This window comes from Balaenoptera ricei, chromosome 14 (genome assembly GCF_028023285.1).
Source record: "Balaenoptera ricei isolate mBalRic1 chromosome 14, mBalRic1.hap2, whole genome shotgun sequence".
Taxonomy (NCBI): Eukaryota; Metazoa; Chordata; class Mammalia; order Artiodactyla; family Balaenopteridae; genus Balaenoptera; species Balaenoptera ricei.
Window position 1 is genome coordinate 18,170,584 of NC_082652.1, and position 24,343 is coordinate 18,194,926.

A 24,343-nucleotide genomic window follows, 5' to 3' on the forward strand; every position below is an offset into this window, starting at 1 on the left:
AAGAGTATATTGAGTTTGATAGCATGGAGTTCACTGCCAAGAGCAAATTGTGTAATGGTGGGAATTGAAGTCCAGGTGGAAGGTACTGAAGGAAAGATTTAGCAACGTTTGCTGTAGAAGGGAAGAGAAATGTTATGTAGACGAAGGATTTTTTTAAGTTAGAGAATACTACAGTATGTGTTTATCCTGGTATAAATTGTCCAATAGAGAAGGAGAAATTGTTAGTACAGAAGGCAAGATAAATGAGGGGTAATGATAGGAACAAAATCCCTGAAGGAAAGAAGAGGTTAGAATCCATAGCTGTGGTAGAGATTACGGACCCTTTTCTGGAGCAGGACACATCCTCCATAGTAATCGGAGGGCAAGAAGAACATACATATGTGTAGAGAGAAGGCAAACACTGGGCAGAATGTAAGTGTATTCCTGTCTGAATCTTCAGACATTCACTTCTCAGTGAAGTATGAAGCAAGATAATTGGCTGAGTTAGTTGATGGGCAACGATGAGGGAGATGTATAGGAGATTTGAGAAGAGATGAGAAAGTGTGAAATGTTGGTTTTTTCAATGGGTAGGAAGCATAACTAGGGAATCTGAACAGAACACCCCTTTTAGATTGTGGCAGACTAACTCTAGAACCAGTCAGCAGGGTTTGATTGTTGGTTGCATGGGCAGAACAGACAGCTGGGTTTTACCAGGGTTCGAGACTTGCCAACGTAGCATGATCAAGGCATAGTGAAGGAATGAATGGCATTTGTGAGGATGTGATTGTGACAGGCTATGGAATGCAAGCTGGGGAAGTAAGGGAGGTGAGGCTGTGAGAGAGTTAAGCACCTCTCTCCTTCTCAATTTATGTGTGCTGATTCCTCCACCTAGGCTGATGTTTGCCTGTTCATCCTACAAATTTTATCTCAAAGATCTTTGACTAAGAAGAGCCGTTCTGGGTCCATCCATGTTGCTGCTAATGGCATTATTTCATTCTTTTTTATGGCTGAGTAATATTCGATTGTGTGTGTGTGTGTGTGTGTGTGTATACACCACATCTTCTTTATCCATTCATCTGTCGATGGACATATGGTATTACTTATATGTGCAATCTAAAATATGACACAAATGAACATATCTATGAAACAAACAGACTCACAGATACAGAGAATAGACTTGTGGTTTCCAAGTGGGAGGGAGTGGGGGAGGGAAAGATTGGGAGTTTGGGATTAGCAGGTGAAAACTATTATATATAGGATGGATCAACAACAAGGTCCTACTGCATAGCACAGGGAACTATATTCAATATCTTGTGATAAACCACAATGGAAAAGAATATACATATATATAACTGAGTCACTTTGCTATGTAGCACAAATTAACATAATATTGTAAATCAACTATACTTCATAAAATTTTTTTAAAAAGAGCCATTCTGGATATCCCAACAGTACCCCTCCCTCCCGTGCATACACTGACCTGCAACATCAGGCCTCTGTGAGGTCACGCTGTTCTGTTATGTACTTGTATTTCATAACACTTATCCCAATTTGTAATTATATATTTGGGTGATTTTTATTAATCTCTCCCCTCCCCAATAGACTACGAGTTTCATAGGACTAGGAGAGCTATAATTCTGCTCTTTGCGATACATATCTCTTACACTTTAGACCATGACTGGCACATAGTAGCTCATACACATAGGTTGTAATAGATAATTCATGCATGTTAGCATCACAGAGTAGTGGGATTAGTAATAATTTGAGAGAGTGTGTCACATTAAGGCAAACTACCTTCTTGGCATGTGTTGATAGAGTCTTACACGTAAACATAAGAAAATGGTTCCAGCAGATTTACTTGAGTGAAATGGATGCGCTGAAATATTTGAATGACTATGGTAGTCTCAGGATGCCCTGGTAGGAACTGAGTCTCATAAGAGATGACAACTTGGTCGTAGGGTTGTAATGAGATCTGGGAAAAATTGCTGAATTCATAGATGAGGCATTAGAAAGTAAGCGCAATCCTAGCTTTCAAATAATGGAAATAGGGACAACAGAACTGATTTGTTTTTTGGACCTAAAACAAATAGACTGCAGGCTTTTTCTTCAGCAAAGATGGGTTGATTTGGGATCAGTGGAGAAATGCAATTTGGGGTCTGCAACCCTGGCGAGCCATGTGCAAGTCCCACTTGACGAGGAAAGGAGAACCCTTTTATAGAAGAGAAAAGGAAGTTGGAAGGGCTTTAGTAAACAAAGAGTCCATGGCTTTTCATTGGCCAAGGTCTTGCCAGGGAAGAAGAGAAGTCTTTCTTCTTCCTGTTGGGCTCTGCTATCGTTGCAAGGTGTGAGAGCTCCCTCTCTGGTCTCCTGACTCTATTTAATTGAGGTTTGTTTATTTTTTACAAAAGCTATAAGAAATGGAAGTGTGATTTCCAAAGTTCTCTATAGGAGGAAGAGCAAGTCCAAAGGCTTTGATAAACTGGGTGATAGGAGTTGTGGATGAAGCTTAAAATGATGCCATGATTCTACATGCATGTATATACCTGCAAAAGTGCCCTCCTTAAAGAAGGGTCTAGGACAAGGAAATAGGGGGTGAACCTTAGCTGCCTTCAAATAACTACAGAGTGCTTGAAGGAAAAAAATATATAATCTGCAACAATCGCATGAGAATTAATAGTAGCCGCCCAGCTTGAAAAGAGCCATGAAACCTGGATTTGAAGTCTTCTTGCCCAAAGTTAGAACTCCTTTTGAAGCTCTCAGATGCTTAAATGACAGATGATACCAGAATTCATGTGGTTAACTTATTGATGAGGACCTTGCTAATAAGCAGCTTAGAAAGATTGTACTACAAAGAATCTCCACTTTGTGTTGGGGAGTAAAGTCACTGTTGTACAAGAATTTGCTGCCTTAGGGATAGGAACTTCTGTATGTGATGCCTTAGAAGATGCCTTTCCCTACTGGAAGCAGAGACTAAGGGTTTAGGGGAAATAAAGCAGGAGGAATGTTGGGAATAGATCTGGAATTGCCACTCTAAAAAGTGGCCAGGTTTTTTTGTCCCCCATTAGTATAGGAATCCTCTTGAAAATTCTCAGTATGTTTTGGAAACTTTCAAGGCACTACTGTGGTGAGAAATACATAATCCAAGAGTCTCACCCATCTACATCTATAATAAAAAGGGTAGCACAATGATTCCATTATGTTTTGTGGGTGTTCTACTCTCCTTGGCCATCTATGTTTGTAAGTGATCCCTGGGACATCAAATTAAGAGAATATTAAGAGTGTTTTGGAGGCTCTCTTAAACTGGGGGAAACAATATCACCACACCTCTAGGCCTCCATTTGTGATCCGAAAATGCACTTTTGTACCTATTTATTTGATGTTACTAAGGTTTTGCTAATAGTCATGCCAGTGTTCGTTTTTCTGTTGAGCAGCAGTATGGTACAGTGGTCACTACCTTAAGTCAGCCACTTTTGATCACCAAGAGCAAATGGAAAAAGAGCCGACAGGACACACTCCGTCAACCTATAATGCTGGTTCCTGAGCTATGCCACCTGACAGGTACTGTGGATTTATACCATCTTCATAAAAGACAGCCCTTCTTTAAAGTCACCAATATTACTTTACAGGATTTTCACAAGACTCCACATGACCCAGACTTGTTCTCTCTGATTTTCTTCTTCTTCCGGATACAACAGTTATGTCTTCTCTAATAGAAATCTATTCTTGCTTGTTTGGTGTATTATCTTTCGGATTTTTTTTTAAAGGCTTAACGGATGACCTGCGTAAAGACTACGGAATGATGAGAGAGTTGTCCACCTATATGAGGATGGATCCAGGTAGAAGGCAGCGTAAATTGCTAACACTCATGGATGCTTTAAGAGAGTAAGTGCTTGGCATTCCCTGGCTGTCCAGTGGTTAGGACTCCATGCTTTCACTGCTGAGGGCCTGGGTTCCATCCCTGGTCAGGAAACTAAGATCCTGCAAGCTGCACGGAGTAAGTGTTACTTTTCTGTGTGTGTGAAGTGGAGACCTGTGTGGATCACTTGGCATCTCAGATTCTTCAATTAAAAGGTGACGATTGGGAAGAAAGTGATATTTGGGGAGTGGGGAGGTGCAACTCTTTTTTTCTGTCATTGCAGTGTTAGAGGAGGCCAAGAGGGGGTAAGAATGAAATAGATTCTAAGTGCCTGCACAAGTGTGAGAACAAAGACAAGATTGTTTGAGTTTTATGGAGTTTACCTGTAGCATCTTGACACAAAGCACTTTAGATGAGAGGAATACTGACTTGTGTTTTGCAAATGGATAATTGCCTTTGCGTATTTTCTTGGGTTTGAGCATGTGGAAATATTTTTTCTTTAAGAAATAATACTGTACAAAAGGAGCTTCGAGACTGGAATTTGGAACTTGAGATGGAGTTTTTATCCTTTTCTGGAAGAACTTTGCAAGATGTAAGAATTCACCAAGGAAGAAGAACTGTAAGACAGCTGCAGGATTGTCATGTCAGAGTTGGGTCAAATTAGTAACAACCTAAAGAGGAACTAACTCGGTCATGTCAATAACTATGACTGCTGTTTTCAGACTACCTGTCATTTCCATATGAGAGGACAAGCCATCATTCAATAAGAATGCATGTAACATGCTTGGCATAGAGTAAACTCTGTATATCTTTATTAGTATTGTGTACATTCTCTCATGGTAAAATGATCTTCCAAATGTATCCTTAACAGTCAAATACCTAAAATCATAATAACCCAGAATAACCCATAGTATTCTAGTGTGACTAACCTATATCTTAAGGAAAAATAGCTAACATTAGACCAGATGCGAAAGACTACAATATACATAGATTTCCTTGGATTGCCTTTTTAAGTCAGCGTTTAATTCCACCCCCAGGATTCTCATCTCAATTGTTTGTGATTTCATAGATCCATGCACTTTGAATATCTGTCACATGCAATCTTATGTTACCTGTTCTTGCCCTTCAGCATTTTGAATGAGCATCATAATGACAGTAGAAAGCAAGTGGTTTGTTGATTTCTTAATTTTAATGGACCTTTACCTAGAATATAATGTGTTGGAGCTTTTCAGGATCAACTGACAAATGAGAATTTCATGTTTAGATTTCATGTAAAACTCTGTCCAAGTTCTTACTCTGTATCTTGTGGGGAGGGGGAGCAAGGGAGGGATTTACTTTTTTTTGCAAACATGTTTGAAAACATGTCAGATTTTATATTCATTAGTTATAATAAACTTATTTTTAAAGTACTTTAAAAAATCTTGTCATGACTGAAGTTTAAAATGGTAATGTTTCAATGGGAAATAGCACAGATTTACAATGGAAAGGATCTTAGATGATGTTGGTTTTCTTTTTTTTTTTAATGAGGTTTTATACCATGTCTTGAATTCTCCTCCAGTTTGACAACCATAATGCAGATTGGTCAAGAAACACAAGGGAGGTACCTGTACTTAGAGCAATGTCACTGGATCATTGGCTAATACTCTATACTAAGGGAAATTATGGAACAGCCCTTACCTTTCAGCAGAATCTACAGAAATTCACACCCAAAATGGGCATAACTGTCAGAAATGCAAAACTGTAAGTAGAGCAGAAATTATCTACAATTTCAAAATCGGTTGCTGGCAATTTGAAAGTGGAAAAACTTCTTAAATTGTAGGAATCCGTCACGTTATCCAAACTCTGAAAGTGTGTAAGCAAAAAAGTAAAGTCTGCTCTAGCCCACACATATTAAATCAGGCTTTTGTGATCTATGAATTTCTGGTTATTGGGCCACATCTTGAAGACATGAGAATTAGCAACTTGATGTGAGTGGACGGGGGAGGAGGGAATAGTAAAAACTAGTTTCCAGTCTTGTTTCCAAAAACTGAACTTGTTTTTGTCTTAAAAACCTTCAAATGAAATACTTACCTTGGCAGTCTATCTTGCCTTGTTTTATGTCATGCTTCATTGGCTGTATAAAATGTGACATGTTTCACTGTTCATTACTTTTGAAATATAGATGAAATACTTATTTTCTAGGCTTGAAGCAGATGATACAGTCCATTCTTATATAAGCACCTTAGAAAAACATGCTTCACAAAAAACACAGATGGTAAGTGTCTATTTGATGTGTGCCCCGTCCTTAGTGAGTTGCATTTGTATGTATTTTAGAATTTGGATGTTGCCATTGGTTTCCTAAACCAGCCAAAAAATAGAAATTTACCCCTACAATGTAGCTGAATACAGACTTTGGGGTTTAAGCTACTACTTAATATCACCATGTTATGCTCATTCTTTTAGGCTTGAGGACTTAGAATTATTTTTTAAGTCTCAGATTAAAAAACACCATACAAATATTAAGTAATATGGATTATGGTAGGCACACATTCATCATTTCTCTCTCCAGCTGTAACCTGCAAAGTCTATGATCTGTTCTCTTCCAGTAAGTGTTCTTTCGTCTGGTATTTCTCATGGAATTTTTCCTTTCTCCCATCTGTTGTCATTATGTTGTATCTGAATTACTAAAGCAACATCTTTCTTCCTTCCTTGGTTTCTTTCCCCAAACTCATCTCCCATTCTTCCTTCATCATCCAGGATGCTCTTTATATCTATCTATCTACCTACCTACCTATCTACCTACCTATCTATCTAATCTATCTATCTTGGCAGCACTGGGTCTTAGTTGCGGCATGTGGGCTTCTTAGTTGCGGCATGCAGGATCTTTTAGTCGCAGCATATGGACTCTTAGTTGTGGCATGCGGGATCCAGTTCCCCAACCAGGGATCGAACCTGGGCCCCCTGCATTGGGAGCGTGGAGTCTTACCCACTGGACCACCAGGGAAGTCCCCAGGATGCTCTTTAAAGGGATCTTTGTTTCTTGATCCTGAAACCAGGATATTCCTCCTATTGTCTTTTCCATAGAGCCTAGACTTTTCTCTCCTTTCAGCTTCTACCAAGCAACCCTGTAGGCTACTCTGAAGGATACCTTCTGTGAGCCATTATTATACTCAAATGAAATCTTACTTTTGAAATCCTGTTCTTAAATCTGTGTCTTGCTTCCTGTTACTTTGATTGAATGCCATGCTTCATGCTTCTCTGGTGTTGTAGCCTTAAATGCTCAGCTAGGTCAAGGAAGCCTCCGGTGGGACTCAGCAAAGCATCGCATGTTAGAATGGAGTTGAAGAGGCCTTGGTGGTGGTTTGCATCCCAACTCATGACATGACTTTCTTTGTTCATTTAGCATCTGCCTGGAAAATGAAAGACTGCCTTTCTAATTGTGGGAATTTCTCTTAAGAAAGTGTCTGAAACTTGAATGGGAACTTGCCCCACTTTTACTAATTTATCCTAGTTTTTCTTTTTGGAACAGTATCTTTTATTCAAGGCACTCCCTTAAATATTTTAAGGTGTCTTTTCAAATGGTGGGGAGAGCATGCCTACAATCTTATGCATTCCAAACAACTGGGAATGACCAATAAAATAGGAACTGGAAATTATGTGTAAAACATCTTTTGGCACAAAAGTAAGTCTCCCTAGACCAGGAACAGAGGGGAATTCTCATATATAAGCAGGGGTGAAGCCATGTGGCTCACAAATTTCAAAGGCTGTGTGGCGCTGGGTGGGGGCCAGAACCAGGCTGTGTAAGGTAATCCACTGAATGTGATGGGAAGACATCAAGTCACATATTTATGTTATATCTCAAATTAAACATTAACTTCCCAAATATTAATATGAATTGGTGGTAACACTACCAAGAGTTCATAAGTACTCACATAGTTTGGGAATAATAAAGAATTTAATTCCTATAAACGTGTGAGCTGGTGGAGTAAGGCAGAAATAGAGGAAATAAAAGCATATTTAAACTAAACTACAGACTTTTTTAAACCAGGAAGGAAAAGCAATCTAGTACTGCATTAATAATTTAAGGCTAAAAGAATAAAAATAGTCATCTTACACATAATATTAATAACCTATTCCTCAAAATCAGATATTGGCAGTAAAAATGGCAACTGTGGACACAGTCCCTGTTATTTTAGAGAATCTTTTACAACTTTTCTGTTTAAGAATGAGTACACACCAATCCAATCTAAAACCTCCACTATCTATTTTCCTGAATATTTTAAAACTTTTTTCTTTTCACTTTATATTTTCAGACTTATAGGAAGAGTTGCAAAGACAGTACAAATCTCTCTATAACCATCATCCAGATTTCCCAACCAGTAAATTTTATCACATTCCTATAATCATTCTCTCTCCCTCTTTATATTTACCTACATATAATCATTCTTTCCTTCTCACTATATATATATATATATATATATATATATATATATATATATATGTATATATATACCTGTGTCATTATTCATAGTAGTTACATGTGTGTATATATGTTTTTTCCTGAGCCATTTATCTGATCTACACCCCTAATCCAAATTCTTCCAATCGTTCCCTTTTATAGCAAAATAAATTCTTCGTCTGGTCCATCAAGGGTCACCTGAGGCATCTAACCATCAGGCTTTTTCCGTCTTCTTTTAATCTGGGAAGTATCTTCAATCTGTCTTTGGGTTTTATGGCCTTGACATTTTAGAAGTGTACTGGCCAGTAATTTTATAGAACAATCCTCAATATAGGTTTGCCCATTTCCTCATGACTAGATTCAGGTCATGCATTCTTGCAGAATATCACAGAAGTATTCTATGGTTTACTAAATCCATCATATTGGGAAGCCCATGATGTTGATTTAACTGGTCATTTTTTTTTTGCTATTCATGGTTTAAGTCATCAGATCTCCATGTAATAATTTTTTTATTATTATTAGAGTTTAGTTGATTTACAACGTGGTGTTAGTTTCTGCTGTATTAACTGGTCATTGTAATTTAGCTCATATGATTAAGTTGAGGTCTGGTAGGTTTCACCATTATAAAGTTAGTGTTTTATCCCTTTGTAATTGATTAAATTTATTATGGCACGACACTTCGAGACTATGCAAATGTTCTGTTTCTCATTGAAGTTTCACTCATTAATTTTAGCATCCATTGAGGATTCTTGTCTGAAACAGTTGTTAACATGGTCTCACCAAATAGTGATGTCTATGTTTCCAATATCCCTTCTATATTTATTAGTTGGTATTTTATTATAAGGAAGAGCTCTTCATTCTTGTGTAAACACACTCATGGATTCTTATTTAATGGATCATAATCTTTTAATCTCATTGGATGCTCACTTTGTCCCCTTCACACTCACTATCCTACAAATGAAACTACTTCCCTGCCTTCTTATCACCGTAGCTTAATGTTGTCTGTTCTTGAACTTTACCTAAAGAGCCATATGCTTTCAGTCTTGTGTTGGTTTTTCTTTGGCTCAGCATTGAGGTTTTATCTTTGTTGGGTGTAGCTGTAGTTTTTTGTTCTCTTGCTCTAGATGGTAACCCATTGTTTTTAACTTAATGCATCCTATTGTCAAACATTTGGGATATTTGTAGTTTTGCTATTACTTAAGCACCATCATGACTACTTTTGTACTTGTCTTTCGTGCTCATATGTATGCATTTCTGTTGGGATGCACCTGGGAGAAGAATGTTCCTTTGTCACTAGATGCTGCTAATCAGATTTCCTTAATGGCTGTACCAAGGTGATACACACCCACCATCAGCTGGAACATTCTCATAGCTTCATGTCTTTAAAGCATAGTATTATAAATCTAATCTGTTTAGAGTGCTAGGCTCAAGATTTAACTCGAGTACCCTTTCCTTGGCAGGACCTGGTCTTTAATTTCTGTCCTTCTCCCTCTTTGAGGAGAGGTTGTTAGTCTTTTCAGAGCCTCCCAACCTCTCAGCCGTGTTTACTGGGATGGGCAGATACCTCAGGAGAGAACGCAGCCTCAGTTGCTGGGATCACCTCTCTGGGTCCCTACTTCTCTCCTATCTTAACCCTATCATTCTTTATTGCCTTGTTAAACTGGCTGAGCCTGAAACAGGCATGTTTCTATATCTTCATCAGCTTGAATAGCTCTTAAGAGGAGACAGGTCCATGCTATTCCAGAAGCTGAAATTTTAGGAGACAATATTCGCTGACCACTCTCAGGAAAGTCAGATCAGCAGATTTAAAAAAACAGAATCTAGAAGATTTTAAACTTGTACCTAAAAGCTTGACCTACTAACCTACTAACATATATATATATATGAGAGAGAGAGAGAGAGAAAGGGAGGAGGGAAAGAGAGGGAGATGTGTGCGTGCGTGTGTGCGTGTGCATGTGCGTGTATAAAATATGGACCCAAAAGATCAGGTGCTCTTTAAAAGTGCATCTATAAGTTCGTTTTGTCTTTGTCTTCAACTGATCACACTGGGCTTGGAGAAACCTAGGCAAATAATGAAGGACCAGGATCCTATCGACCACATACACTGACCACAGTACATTACAATTAGAAATCATTAAACCACGTACACCTGAAGAAACCATTATTTTTTTAAGTAACAGTGATATTAGAGAGAATAATGGAAATTTATTAAACTCTTAGAACCGAGGGACTATATAAGTAAGTACTAGGCATCAAAACGTGGGTGACACAGCAAACTAGAAATGAGACCTACAGCCCTTGATGAATACACTGGGAATGAAGTCTGGATTTTAATGCATCAAGAACCAAGTCAACCGGAGCTATTCAGTTTTCCTGGGTGTCTACATACAGAGCATTTAAAACCCCTGACTTGACGAGATTAACCAAGATGGCGGAGTAGAAGGACGTGCTGTCACTCCCTCTTGCGAGAGCACCAGAATCACAACTGACTGCTGGACCATCATTGACAGGAAGACCCTGGACTTCACCAAGGAGGATACCCCACGTCCAAGGACAGAGGAGAAGCCACAGTGAGACGGTAGGAGGGGCGCAAGCAGAGTAAAATCAAACCCCGTAACTGCTGGGTGGGTGACTCACAGACTGGCGAACACTTATACCACAGAAGTCCACCCACTGGAGTAAAGGTTCTGAGCCCCACGTCAGGCTTCCCAACCTGGGGGTCAGGCAACGGGAGGAGGAATTCCTAGAGAATCAGACTTTGAAGCCTAGTGGGAATTGGATTGCAGGACTTTGACGGGACTGGGGGAAACAGAGACCCCACTCTTGGAGGGCACACACAAAGTAATGTGTGCATCAGGACCCAGGGGAAGGAGCAGTGAGCCTGGGGGAGACTGAACCAGACCTACCTGCTGGTGTTGGGGGGTCTCCTGCAGAGGCGAGTGGTGGCTCTGTTTCACCGTGGGGATAAGGACACTGGCAGCAGAGGTTCTGGGAAGTTCTCCTTGGCGTGAGCCCTCCCAGAGTCTGCCATTAACCCCACCAAAGAGCACGGGTAGGCTCCAGTGTTGGGTTGCCTCAGGCAAAACAGCCAACAGGGAGGGAACCCAGCCCCACCCATCAACAGTCAAGTGGATTAAGGTTTTACTGAGCTCTGACCGCCACAGCAACAGGGAGGGAACCCAGCCCCACCCATCAACAGTCAAGTGGATTAAGGTTTTACTGAGCTCTGACCGCCACAGCAACAGTCAGCTCTACCCACCACCAGAGCCTCCCATCAAGCCTCTTAGATAGCCTCAACCACCAGAGGGCAGACAACAGAAGTAAGAAAAACTATAATCCTGCAGCCTGTGGACCAAAAACCACAGTTACAGAAAGATAGAGAAGATGAAAAGGCAGAGGGCTATGTACCAGATGAAGGAACAAGAAAAAACCCCAGAAAAACAACTAAATGAAGTGGAGATAGGCAACCTTCCAGAAAAAGAATTCAGAATAATGATAGTGAAGATGATCCAGGACCTTGGAATAAGAATGGAGGCAAAGATTGAGAAGATGCAAGAAATGATTAACAAAGACCTAGAAGAATTAAAGAACAAACAAACAGAGATGACCAATACAATAACTGAAATGAAAACTACACTAGAAGGAATCAATAGCAGAATAACTGAGGCAGAAGAACGGATAAGTGACCTGGAAGACAGAATGATGGAATTCACTGCTGCGGAACAGACTAAAGAAAAAAGAATGAAAAGAAATGAAGACAGCCTAAGAGACCTCTGGGACAACATTAAACGCAACAACATTCGCATTATAGGGGTCCCAGAAGGAGAAGAGAGAGAGAAAGGACCAGAGAAAATATTTGAAGAGATTATAGTCGAAAACTTCCCTAACATGGGAAAGGAAATAGCCACCCAAGTCCAGGAAGCGCAGAGAGTCCCATACAGGATAAACCCAAGGAGAAACACGCCGAGACACATAGTAATCAAAGTGGCAAAAATTAAAGACAAAGAAAAATTATTGAAAGCAGCAAGGGAAAAACGACAAATAACATACAAGGGAACTCCCATAAGGTTAACAGCTGATTTCTCAGCAGAAACTCTGCAAGCCAGAAGGGAGTGGCATGATATACTTAAAGTGATGAAAGGGAAGAACCTACAACCAAGATTACTCTACCCGGCAAGGATCTCATTTAGATTTGATGGAGAAATCAAAAGCTTTACAGACAAGCAAAAGCTAAGAGAATTCAGCACCACCAAACCAGCTCTACAACAAATGCTAAAGGAACTTCTCTAAGTGGGAAACACAAGAGAAGAAAAGGACCTACAAAAACAAACCCAAAACAATTAAGAAAATGGTCATAGGAACATACATATCGATAATTACCTTAAACGTGAATGGATTAAATGCCCCAACCAAAAGACATAGACTGGCTGAATGGATACAAAAACAAGACCCATATATATGCTGTCTACAAGAGACCCACTTTAGACCTAGGGACACATACAGACTGAAAGTGATGGGATGGAAAAAGATATTCCATGCAAATGGAAATCAAAAGAAAGCTGGAGTAGCTATACTCATATCAGATAAAATAGACTTTAAATTAAAGAATGTTACAAGAGACAAGGAAGGACACTACATAATGATCCAGGGATCAATCCAAGAAGAAGATATAACAATTATAAATATATATGCACCCAACAAAGGAGCACCTCAATACATAAGGCAACTGCTAACAGCTATAAAAGAGGAAATCGACAGTAACACAATAATAGTGGGGGACTTTAACACCTCACTTACACCAATGGACAGATCATCCAAAATGAAAATAAATAAGGAAACAGAAGCTTTAAATGACACAATAGACCAGATAGATTTAATTGATATATATCGGACATTCCATCCAAAAACAGCAGATTACACGTTCTTCTCAAGTGCGCACGGAACATTCTCCAAGATAGATCACATCTTGGGTCACAAATCAAGCCTCAGTAAATTTAAGAAAATTGAAATCATATCAAGCATCTTTTCTGACCACAACGCTATGAGATTAGAAATGAATTACAGGGAAAAAAACGTAAAAAGGACAAACACATGGAGGCTAAACAATACGTTACTAAATAACCAAGAGATCACTGAAGAAATCAAAGAGGAAATCAAAAAATACCTAGAGACAAATGACAATGAAAACACGACGACCCAAAACCTATGGGATGCAGCAAAAGCAGTTCTAAGAGGGAAGTTTATAGCTATACAAGCCTACCTAAAGAAACAAGAAAAAGCTCAAGTAAACAATCTAACCTTACACTTAAAGAAACTAGAGAAAGAAGAACAAACAAAACCCAAAGTTAGCAGAAGGAAAGAAATCATAAAGATCAGAGCAGAAATAAATGAAATAGAAACAAAGAAAACAATAGCAAAGATCAATAAAACTAAAAGTTGGTTCTTTGAGAAGATAAACAAAATTGATAAGCCATTAGCCAGACTCATCAAGAAAAAGAGGGAGAGGACTCAAATCAATAAAATCAGAAATGAAAAAGGAGAAGTTACAACAGACACTGCAGAAATACAAAGCATCCTAAGAGACTACTACAAGCAACTTTATGCCAATAAAATGGACAACCTGGAAGAAATGGACAAATTCTTAGAAAGGTATAACCTTCCAAGACTGAACCAGGAAGAAATAGAAAATATGAACAGACCAATCACAAGTAATGAAATTGAAACTGTGATTAAAAATCTTCCAACAAACAAAAGTCCAGGACCAGATGGCTTCACAGGTGAATTCTATCAAACATTTAGAGAAGAGCTAACACCCATCCTTCTCAAACTCTTCCAAAAAATTGCAGAGGAAGGAACACTCCCAAACTCATTCTATGAGGCCACCATCACCCTGATACCAAAACCAGACAAAGACACTACAAAAAAAGAAAATTACAGACCAATATCACTGATGAATATAGATGCAAAAATCCTCAACAAAATACTAGCAAACAGAATCCAACAACACATTAAAAGGATCATACACCACGATCAAGTGGGATTTATCCCAGGGATGCAAGGATTCTTCAATATACGCAAATCAATCAATGTGATACACCATATTAACAAATTGAAGAATAAAAACCATATGATCATCTCAATAGATGCAGAAAAAGCTTTTGACAAAATTCAACACCCATTTCTGATAAAAACTCTCCAGAAAGTGGGCATAGAGGGAACCTACCTCAACATAATAAAGGCCATATATGACAAACCCACAGCAAACATCATTCTCAATGGTGAAAAACTGAAAGCATTTCCTCTAAGATCAGGAACGAGACAAGGATGTCCCCTCTCACCACTATTATTCAACATAGTTTTGGAAGTCCTAGCCACGGCAATCAGAGAAGAAAAAGAAATAAAAGGAATACAAATTGGAAAAGAAGAAGTAAAACTGTCACTGTTTGCGGATGACATGATACTATACATAGAGAATCCTAAAACTGCCACCAGAAAACTGCTAGAGCTAATTAATGAATATGGTAAAGTTGCAGGATACAAAATTAATGCACAGAAATCTCTTGCATTCCTATACACTAATGATGAAAAATCTGAAAGAGAAATTATGGAAACACTCCCATTTACCATTGCAACAAAAAGAATAAAATACCTAGGAATAAACCTACCTAGGGAGACAAAAGACCTGTATGCAGAAAACTATAAGACACTGATGAAAGAAATTAAAGATGATACCAACAGATGGAGAGATATACCATGTTCTTGGATTGGAAGAATCAACATTGTGAAAATGAGTATACTACCCAAAGCAATCTACAGATTCAATGCAATCCCTATCAAATTACCAATGGCATTTTTTACGGAGCTAGAACAAATCATCTTAAAATTTGTATGGAGACACAAAAGACCCCGAAGAGGCAAAGCAGTCTTGAGGCAAAAAAATGGAGCTGGAGGAATCAGACACCCTGACTTCAGACTATACTACAAAGCTACAGTAATCAAGACAATATGGTACTGGCACAAAAACAGAAACATAGATCAATGGAACAAGATAGAAAGCCCAGAGATTAACCCACGCACCTATGGTCAACTAATCTATGACAAAGGAGGCAAAGATATACAATGGAGAAAAGACAGTCTCTTCAATAAGTGGTGCTGGGAAAACTGGACAGCTACATGTAAAAGAATGAAATTAGAATACTCCCTAACACCATACACAAAAATAAACTCAAAATGGATTAGAGACCTAAATATAAGACTGGACACTATAAAACTCTTAGAGGAAAACATAGGAAGAACACTCTTTGACATAAATCACAGCAAGATCTTTTTTGATCCACCTCCTAGAGTAATGGAAATAAAAACAAAAATAAACAAATGGGACCTAATGAAACTTCAAAGCTTTTGCACAGCAAAGGAAACCATAAACAAGACGAAAAGACAACCCTCAGAATGGGAGAAAATATTTGCAAATGAATCAACGGACAAAGGATTAATCTCCAAAATATATAAACAGCTCATTCAGCTCAATATCAAAGAAACAAACACCCCAATCCAAAAATGGGCAGAAGACCTAAATAGACATTTCTCCAAAGAAGACATACAGATGGCCACGAAGCACATGAAAAGATGCTCAACATCACTAATTATTAGAGAAATGCAAATCAAAACTACAATGAGGTATCACCTCACTCCTGTTAGAATGGGCATCATCAGAAAATCTACAAACAACAAATGCTGGAGAGGGTGTGGTGAAAAGGGAACCCTCTTGCACTGTTGGTGGGAATGTAAATTGATACAGCCACTATGGAGAACAATATGGAGGTTCCTTAAAAAACTAAAAATAGAATTACCATATGACCCAGCAATCCCACTACTGGGCATATACCCAGAGAAAACCGTAATTCAAAAAGACACATGCACCCGAATGTTCATTGCAGCACTATTTACAATAGCCAGGTCATGGAAGCAACCTATATGCCCATCAACAGACGAATGGATAAAGAAGATGTGGTACATATATACAATGGAATATTACTCAGCCATAAAAAGGAACGAAATTGAGTCATTTGTTGAGACGTGGATGGATCTAGAGACTGTCATACAGAGTGAAGTAAGTCAGAAAGAGAAAAACAAATATCGTATATTAATGCATGTATGCGGAACCTAGAAAAATGGTACAGATGAGCCAGTTTGCAGGGCAGAAGTTGAGACACAGATGTAGAGAATGGACATATGGACACCAAGGGGGGAAAACTGCGGTGGGGTGGGGATGGTGGTGTGCTGAATTGGGCGATTGGGATTGACATGTATACACTGATGTGTATAAAACTGATGCCTAATAAGAACCTGCAGTATAAAAAAACAAACAACTAATACTAAACTTTCATTGGGTTATTTGTATGGAAACATGTTAATATAAATGTTTCAGACATTACATGAAATTTCTAAAAATCTTATATTTGTATTTGTATGGAAATATGTATGGAAATATGTTAATATAAATGTTTCAGACATTACATGAAATTTCTAAAAATCATATTTGTATTTGTATGGAAATATGTTAATATAAATGTTTCAGACATTAAAAAAAAAAAAAAAAAAAGAACCAAGTCAACCAAAGTAAAATAGAATGAAATCAACAGTAAAAAGAGAAACTAAATAGAAAACAATCTGCAAATAAATCTAAAGCTTTGGAAATACTAAAATTTGATACTGTCAAGAATAATGAAAAAGAGTAAGGCTCAACAACACTAGGAAAAATAGAGTTCATTATTAGAGATTCGCTGGTGGTTAAAGAAATATTAGGAGAACACCATGGGCTAGAGTGGGCCAGTAAGTTTGAAATAGGTTGTTTATATTTTTCTAAAAACTGGTTAGTGTGGTGAATTATAGTGTGGTGAATATTTCTTAGTCCACGCAGGTAATGCATTTAATAAAATCTCATACTTTTTCATGTGAAAAGAAAAACTCACTTAATCTACAATGAGAAAAGAATTACCCTAATCTGATAAAGAACGTCTGCCAAAAACTTCTAGAAGCATCACTGTTAAAAAGAATATACTGATGATTTTTCCCATTAGTCAGAAACAAGCCAAGCGGTAGCCTCTCTTCCTAACGGCTCAGTGTCCTACTGGAGGTCCTGGCGAGGGCTTGGAAACTTGCTCTGCTGCTTGTAAATCAGGCAGTTTCCATAACAACCCCCAAGCTTGTTTGCTGGTGGGGGCAGATAACAGTATTTATCTCAGTGGATTGGTGAGAGAATTAACTGCATCAAGTAAAATGCTTGGCAAGTGCCCCACACAGAGCGATCATCCCATCAACGGTGACTGTCCTGAGGACGGTATAGTTCAGTCTATGTTTTTAACCCATCCATGTTGACTTCATGATAGACTTCTGGAAATGGAACGATTCCTGGGAATGGAATGACTAGGATGAAAGGGTTTTGCAAGTTTCAAGGATCGATGCATATTGCCAAATGCCTGTCTCACAGCCTGTCTCTTCCAAACACTCATACTCACACTTGTTGAATGCAGTGTGATTCTAGACCCTTCGCCCTCATGGATTCAGATATCTGTTTAATAAATAGTCTCTACTTTGTCAGTGCTCCAACTATATAGCTTCCTCGACACGCATCCATTTCTCACATCGCTGTGTTCTTGCATCTTGGGGAATGTCATGTTTGCTTTCTTTCAAGGTCCTTTTCTTGCTGCCCACTGAAAATAAAGAAATTTATGATGGCATAAAAAGACATGTGTGTGTCAATTACCCGATTCCAAGCCAGTGTGTGTTGAAAAGGACCTTAGAGAGACCCAAGACGCCGCTGACCATCACTACAAAGATTGCCCTGTAGATGAACTGCAAGCTAGGAGGTGCCCTCTGGAAGGTGGATATAGAAGTACGTGGGGATTTTGTTGCCTTCTCTTGCTTTCATCTGTCTTTGGTAGAATTTGTTAAGGTCCTATTTAATTGGAAATTTGCTTTGTGTTCTAACTCAATCTGCTACCTTGTTTAAAATTTAAGTTGCAGAATGCAATGTTCATCGGTATCGATTGTTTCCACGGTATTGTACGTCGACGGAAGTCAGTCGCAGGATTTGTGGCAAGCATCGATCCAGACTTGACGCAGTGGGTAAGCTTTGGCAGACAGTGTTTAGTGGGGAGCTATCTGGAGGCCAAATAGGAGAGGCGGACCTAACACACATTGTTGGCAAGCTCCATGGACAAGTTGTTCTTAGTGATGCGCTCTCCTGATCTTCTGGCAAAGTTAGGCTCCCAGAACATTTTGTATGGAAGCCTCTGATCATTCTCTATTGCTGCCTAACAACTACGACAAAATGTGGCAGCTTAAGACAACACTCACATGACCACGGACAGTCCTGTGGGTCAGATGTTGGGCACTGCGTGGCTCTCAGGGCCTTACAAGGCCGAGATTTTGTTTGTTTTTTTGGCTGCACTGCGCAGCATGCGGGATCTTAGTTCCCCGACCAGGGATCGAACCCATGCCCCATGCGGAGGAAGTGCAGATTCTTAAACACTGGACCACCAGGGAAGTCCCAAGGCTGAGTTAAGTGTCACATAAGCCACATTCTCACCTGGAGGCTTGGGATCCTCTTCCCAGCATACGTCGATGTGGCAGAGCCGATTTTCTAGTGATTGTGGGACAGAGGACCCCACTTTCTTGCTGGCTGTCACCTACAGCTAGTCTCAGCTTCTAGAGTTTCATCCACGTTCCTTCTGATGTGCTTCCTGCCTCCCCTCCAACTTCCAACCCGCCAATTCACACTGTGTTCTTGTTCTCTTTTGAATCTCTCCATCTTCCTCTTCTGTCATCAGCCAAAGAAAACTCGCTGATTTTAAAGGAGCTCATGAGGTCGGATATCATCCATCTGGAGACTCTCCTTATCTTAAAGTCAACTGTGCCATATAACATCATCACAGGGCCCAGATCTCACTATGTTCACAAGTTCCAAGGATGAGGACAAGTAGAATTCTGCCAACCGCAGGATTTGATCAGTGAGTCTCTGCATAGGGACACATGAGGAAGCACTTAGGATATACGTGGGTGAAGACACATATGGGAACATACCCAGTGGCCTGTAGGTATAATAAGATCTTGTCTTCATACATTTGTATATAATGTACCTGAATAAGGAGATGTGCTTCTATATCCTATGATTCTCCTTTTCTCCAGGGACCTTTTATTTTCTGTGCGTAGAGTAGAAAATAAAACCCATAGTGCAGATGGGTTTGCATATTCTTCTCTTGTGCATTATGGTACGTGGGACAGTCACAAACCACCACTATGTTCAATGCTGTTTGTGGCCCACTAGGTATAATTCCACAGTATCATTTAAGGATCTTTTTCTTCCAGTCATACTCTAAATAGAGTAACATGGATTTACTCTGCCTTTTTTAGTAGAAAATGTTGTGATAATAGGTAAAAAGTTAAGCTTGCATTCATGCAATAGATATTTTTGAGCACTTGCTATGTGTAAATACTGAGAATGCAGCAGTGAAAATGTAAAGCCAAAATATCTGATCCCATCCATCGGAGTACAGATTCAGATGAAGAGGCAAACATACATCATACCCTATCAGGTCATCCTAAACATCCTAAACTTCTGTTACTCTGAAGTAAACAAAAACGCAATAAGGGGATAGAAACTCGAGACAAACAGGTGATTTTACTTGATACGCTGAGCAGTGGTCACAATAGCTATTACTGTTTTGAAGCAAACTGCTCCCTCCAAAGCAGATTCATATGGATGAACCATTGTTTACGACATTGAACTAGAAGTAGGAGTCTCCAGAAAAACACTGGGTTTGCACTTTGTGGAATTCCCCAAGAGCTGAAACAATATGAGTCATATGTATTCAAAGCATGTATAATTTGTAGTTAATGTTAACAAATGTTTCCATTCTATCTTACTCTTTGTGTGCATTCAAAATGTTACAAAATGCCTAAGATATGTGAAGAGACCAATACTTGGATCTCTGCAGCCGGATGAAGAATGGATCTTTAATTGGATCCTCAACTACTGATAGTGAATTTTTTTTTGGTCATAGATTAATTTCATCATTTTGATTCTGAATTAATCTTGTTTTCCAAACTAATGGCTTATTTTTCTCCATACAGGTGGTTCTCTCAATGCATCATCCAGCAATCGGGGCAGGAGCTTGTCAATGGGCTGACAACCTGCTTGCATAGTCAGTGCCTGGTGGAGGCTGGAGGGCTTGAGTCTATACTGGTGGAGATACTGCCCCCCCACCTGGGACATCTGGCAATGAGTGAAGACACTTTTGGTTGTCACAGTGGGGATAGAGGTGCTATTGGCATCTAGTGGACAGAAGTTTAGGGATGCTGTTAAATGTCTTACCATGCATGGGAGAGCAACACTCCCTGCCCCTGACCACCACAAACAATTATCTGGCTCAAAATTTTCATACTCTTGTTAAGTATGGACTAGACTGAGGACTTAAGCAGTGTCCTGAAAGCTACCATGTTGACAAATGAACATAGAAGTTGTCAAAAACAGTGGCCACTTTGTTCCAAGTTATGGTTTATTTATATGTGTTTCTGACTTCCTTTCAGCTGCCTTGAAGCTCTGGTATGAACAAAATTCATCTCTGCCACATTCTATCATTGGGTATCGAGATGGAGTGGGAGAAGGACAGCTTCAAGCACTGATTGACCAAGAACTAAAACAGATGGAGTCCTACTTAGAAAATGCTTACAGAGGACAAAGGTGGGTATATTACTCATGAAGTGCAGATTTTGTAAGCTTTACATTTTAGTTTCCAGGGGCAGGGGGGAAATATCTACAACAACTGTGATGTGTGAATTGGAAAGCTGGATACAGAGAGCTTCAGTGGATGGGTGGGGAGAAAAAAACAGACCCTTCCCCTTTGTGTTCCATGCCCACATCAGGGGAGAAAGCAGAACTGAAGCCTTGCAGTAGCAGGTTGTTTCCCCATATGGAACCCCATGATTCTTTCTTTTTCTAATCTCCTTCCAAACCTTGATGGAGGAGAGCTTGCTAACCTCAGATATTCCTAAAAGTCCATGAACATAGTCTGTCAATGGTTTGTACTTATCCAGCTCCTTTATCCTGGAGTTCTGTTCGTCCCAGGACCGGGGATTCCTCTCAGTTCCCTTCTCTGGCCTCACCTGTTTGTCAGTGAAGCCTGGTGCCCAGCACAGACAGTACAAGTAATCTTGACCTTGGGAGGAAGGGACCCTTCCCCTAGGATCTGAATGGCTATGAATAGAAACCTCCTCCTTTACTTCCTAAATCAGGCTCTTGGAGCTAAGACAGTAAAATTGGGGTGTGTGGACAGCTACCATCTGCAGACTCCTTTTAATGGCTCCTACGTGTGGGCTGTTTTCGACACTCTGAATGCTTCTGAGATAAGGCAGGGCAACCAGAGTGACACTGATCATAATCTTTTAAGTGTCAGACTAACTTTCATCGTGGTGAAGAAACGAATAAACACCAGATTTTTTATTGAAAAGGATGAGGGAAGACTTGACAGTCCATCTCCAGGAACGGTTATTGATTTAGAGGTGACTAGGACGGAATGGTAAGCTATCTTTCTTTATTTTAAAGATTCCTTTTTATTCAAATAGTAACAGAATTTTTTAAGGTTTGCATGATTTGCACGAGAAAGGAAGAATTGACCTAAAGAAGGTTAAAAATGGTAGGTATGTTAGATAATTTTTTCTGTCTTCAGTCATTTTGTTTCTCAGAGAATTTTAAAAACAGACAAATATTTATTGATCGTTCTAAGATGATTCAGTTGTTAGGAAGAAGGCTAGAACTTCTGGTTAACTTTAGACTTGTAAAGTGAATTATGCAAATGAGAAAGTTATGCAAAGCCACAGCAAGAAATAAAACAGGACATTCATACCAACAGATAGGGAGAAATGAATTAAATTTGAAGAAAGACAGAAACACTGATTTTTCTAGTAGAAGGCATGAAAGGATTGAAGAAAACAAAGCAAATGAAAAGTACAATTAACAAAGTGTAACATAAAATGATATAAACATTCAATATTTACGATAAATTGGTTAACCTTACCACTTATATAATTTAGGGAGTTTGAATATATTCTGGTGATTTGCAGGGATGGATATTCCCATCTTTCCCTGAATCTCTGAATCACATTACCTATGACCATGTCTAACGTGCTAATTTGATGTTTGCTGCCTCTAGGCATCAGTGCATATGCTTTTGAGCTTAAATCCCATGAGCGTTATTAATTGTCAATGATTTCACTGTCCTTTGTAGATTTGCTTTAGCAAATCATTGCTCAACAGTTAGCCAGGCTTCTAAATAAAAAGGAAACTCTGTATCATGGATTTCTGTAAATTGTTACTTCAGAGACTAGGTTTGCTACATTGTTTTTCTTCTAAAATAAGCTTGATACCAATTATGTTCTATAATTCTAGGTATGACTTTTTTATTGTGAGTCAGTCTGTGAAAGAAGGCACTGGCACTGTCACTCCCACTCATTATAATGTCATCCATGACACGCTTTACTTGAGCCCAGATGCAGTACAAAGTCTAACTTACAAACTATGCCACATGTATTACAATTTTTCAGTAAGTATTTTTTTTTTCTTTAATTTGGTAATGTGCATCTGTAATCCCATACTCCTAATTTATCCCTCCCCCCTGCACTTTCTCATTTGGTAACCATAGGTTTGTTTTCTGTGTCTGTGAGTCTGTTTCTGCTTTGTAAATAAAAATAAGTTCATTTGTATGCTATTTTTTAGATTCTACATGTAAGTGATATCAAATAATATTTGTCTCTGATTTACTTCACTTAGTATGATAATCTCTAGGTCCATCCATGTTGCTGCAAATGGCATTATTTCATTCTTAATGAATGAGTACTATTCTATTGTATACACATACCACATCTTTGTCCATTCATCTGCTGATGGACATTTAGGTTGCTTCTGTGTCTTGGCTATTGTAAATAGTGCTGCTACGAACATTGGGGTGCATGTATATTTTTGAAATAGAGCTTTCATCTTTTCTGGATATACGCCCAGGAGTGGGATTGCTGGGTCATATGGTAGCTCTGTTTTTAGTTTTAAGGAGCCTCCATACTGTTCTCCATATGAACATGGTTATGGTACCATGAATATGGTAAGTATTTTTTGATACTGATTTTCCTTCAGATCTGTGAAATTGTTCAAAACTGAATCTACTTTTTGAACCTTGGATATCTATAAAAATTTAAACTTAGGGAAAGCAGACATAAAAGTAAAAAAATCTTTTTGGTTGATCTTTCTCCTAAAGGGTATTATCCGAGTTCCTGCTCCTTGCCATTATGCCCATAAGCTGGCTTACCTGGTGGGCCAGAGTCTTCACCAAGAACCACATGAATCTCTGTCAAAACGTCTCTTTTACCTTTAACATAGAGAAGAAAGCATGATGGGATGTTGAAAACCACAATTTGTAAACTTATTTTCTCATTCTGCATCTGTACATCTTAAATTTTTTCCTAGATGCACAATCAGAATTAAAACCATTCTTGACTGGACATGGACGAGACTCCAAGTGTGTTATGCTATTTTCAATACTACCACTAACTTAACATGAGGCTTCTCTTCTCCAGGCGGGAGAACTGACAGTGAGAGTTTTGTTTTACAATTTACCTCTCAAATGTGTTACAAGGACTTTATGATTAAACATGCCTGAATATTCTGTACTCCAAGCAATGCTGCTCTAATTGTAAAGGTTGGGGGACTTCCCTGGTGGCGCAGTGGTTAAGAATCCGCCTGCCAATGCAAGGGACATGGGTTCGAGCCCTGGTCCAGGAAGATCCCACATGCCACGGAGCAACTAAGCCCATGCGCCACAACTACTGAGCCTGTGCTCTAGAGCCCATGAGCCACAACTACTGAGCCCACATGCCACAACTACTGAAGCCCACGTACTCTAGGGCCCTGCCCCGTAACAGGAGAAGCCACCGCAATGAGAAGCCCATGCACCACAATGAAGAGTAGCCCCTGCTCGCCACAACTAGAGAAAAGCCTGCACGCACCAATGAAGACCCAA

General features: G+C 39.2%; 1 protein-coding gene across 1 annotated transcript in view; it reads left to right on the forward strand.

The window, feature by feature from the left end:
• The window catches only part of PIWIL3 (piwi like RNA-mediated gene silencing 3), a 36,201-nt gene extending 12,503 nt beyond the window's left edge, over positions 1–23,698 (forward strand). Inside the window, 12 exon segments of the mRNA XM_059895227.1 lie at positions 3,411–3,537; positions 3,744–3,861; positions 4,340–4,478; positions 5,394–5,575; positions 6,017–6,089; positions 17,968–18,168; positions 18,294–18,397; positions 20,409–20,479; positions 20,865–21,018; positions 21,725–21,853; positions 22,723–22,876; positions 23,582–23,698. Of these exon segments, the coding sequence (XP_059751210.1) occupies positions 3,411–3,537; positions 3,744–3,861; positions 4,340–4,478; positions 5,394–5,575; positions 6,017–6,089; positions 17,968–18,168; positions 18,294–18,397; positions 20,409–20,479; positions 20,865–21,018; positions 21,725–21,853; positions 22,723–22,876; positions 23,582–23,698 (1,569 nt within the window).
• The last annotated feature ends 645 nt before the right edge of the window (positions 23,699–24,343 follow it).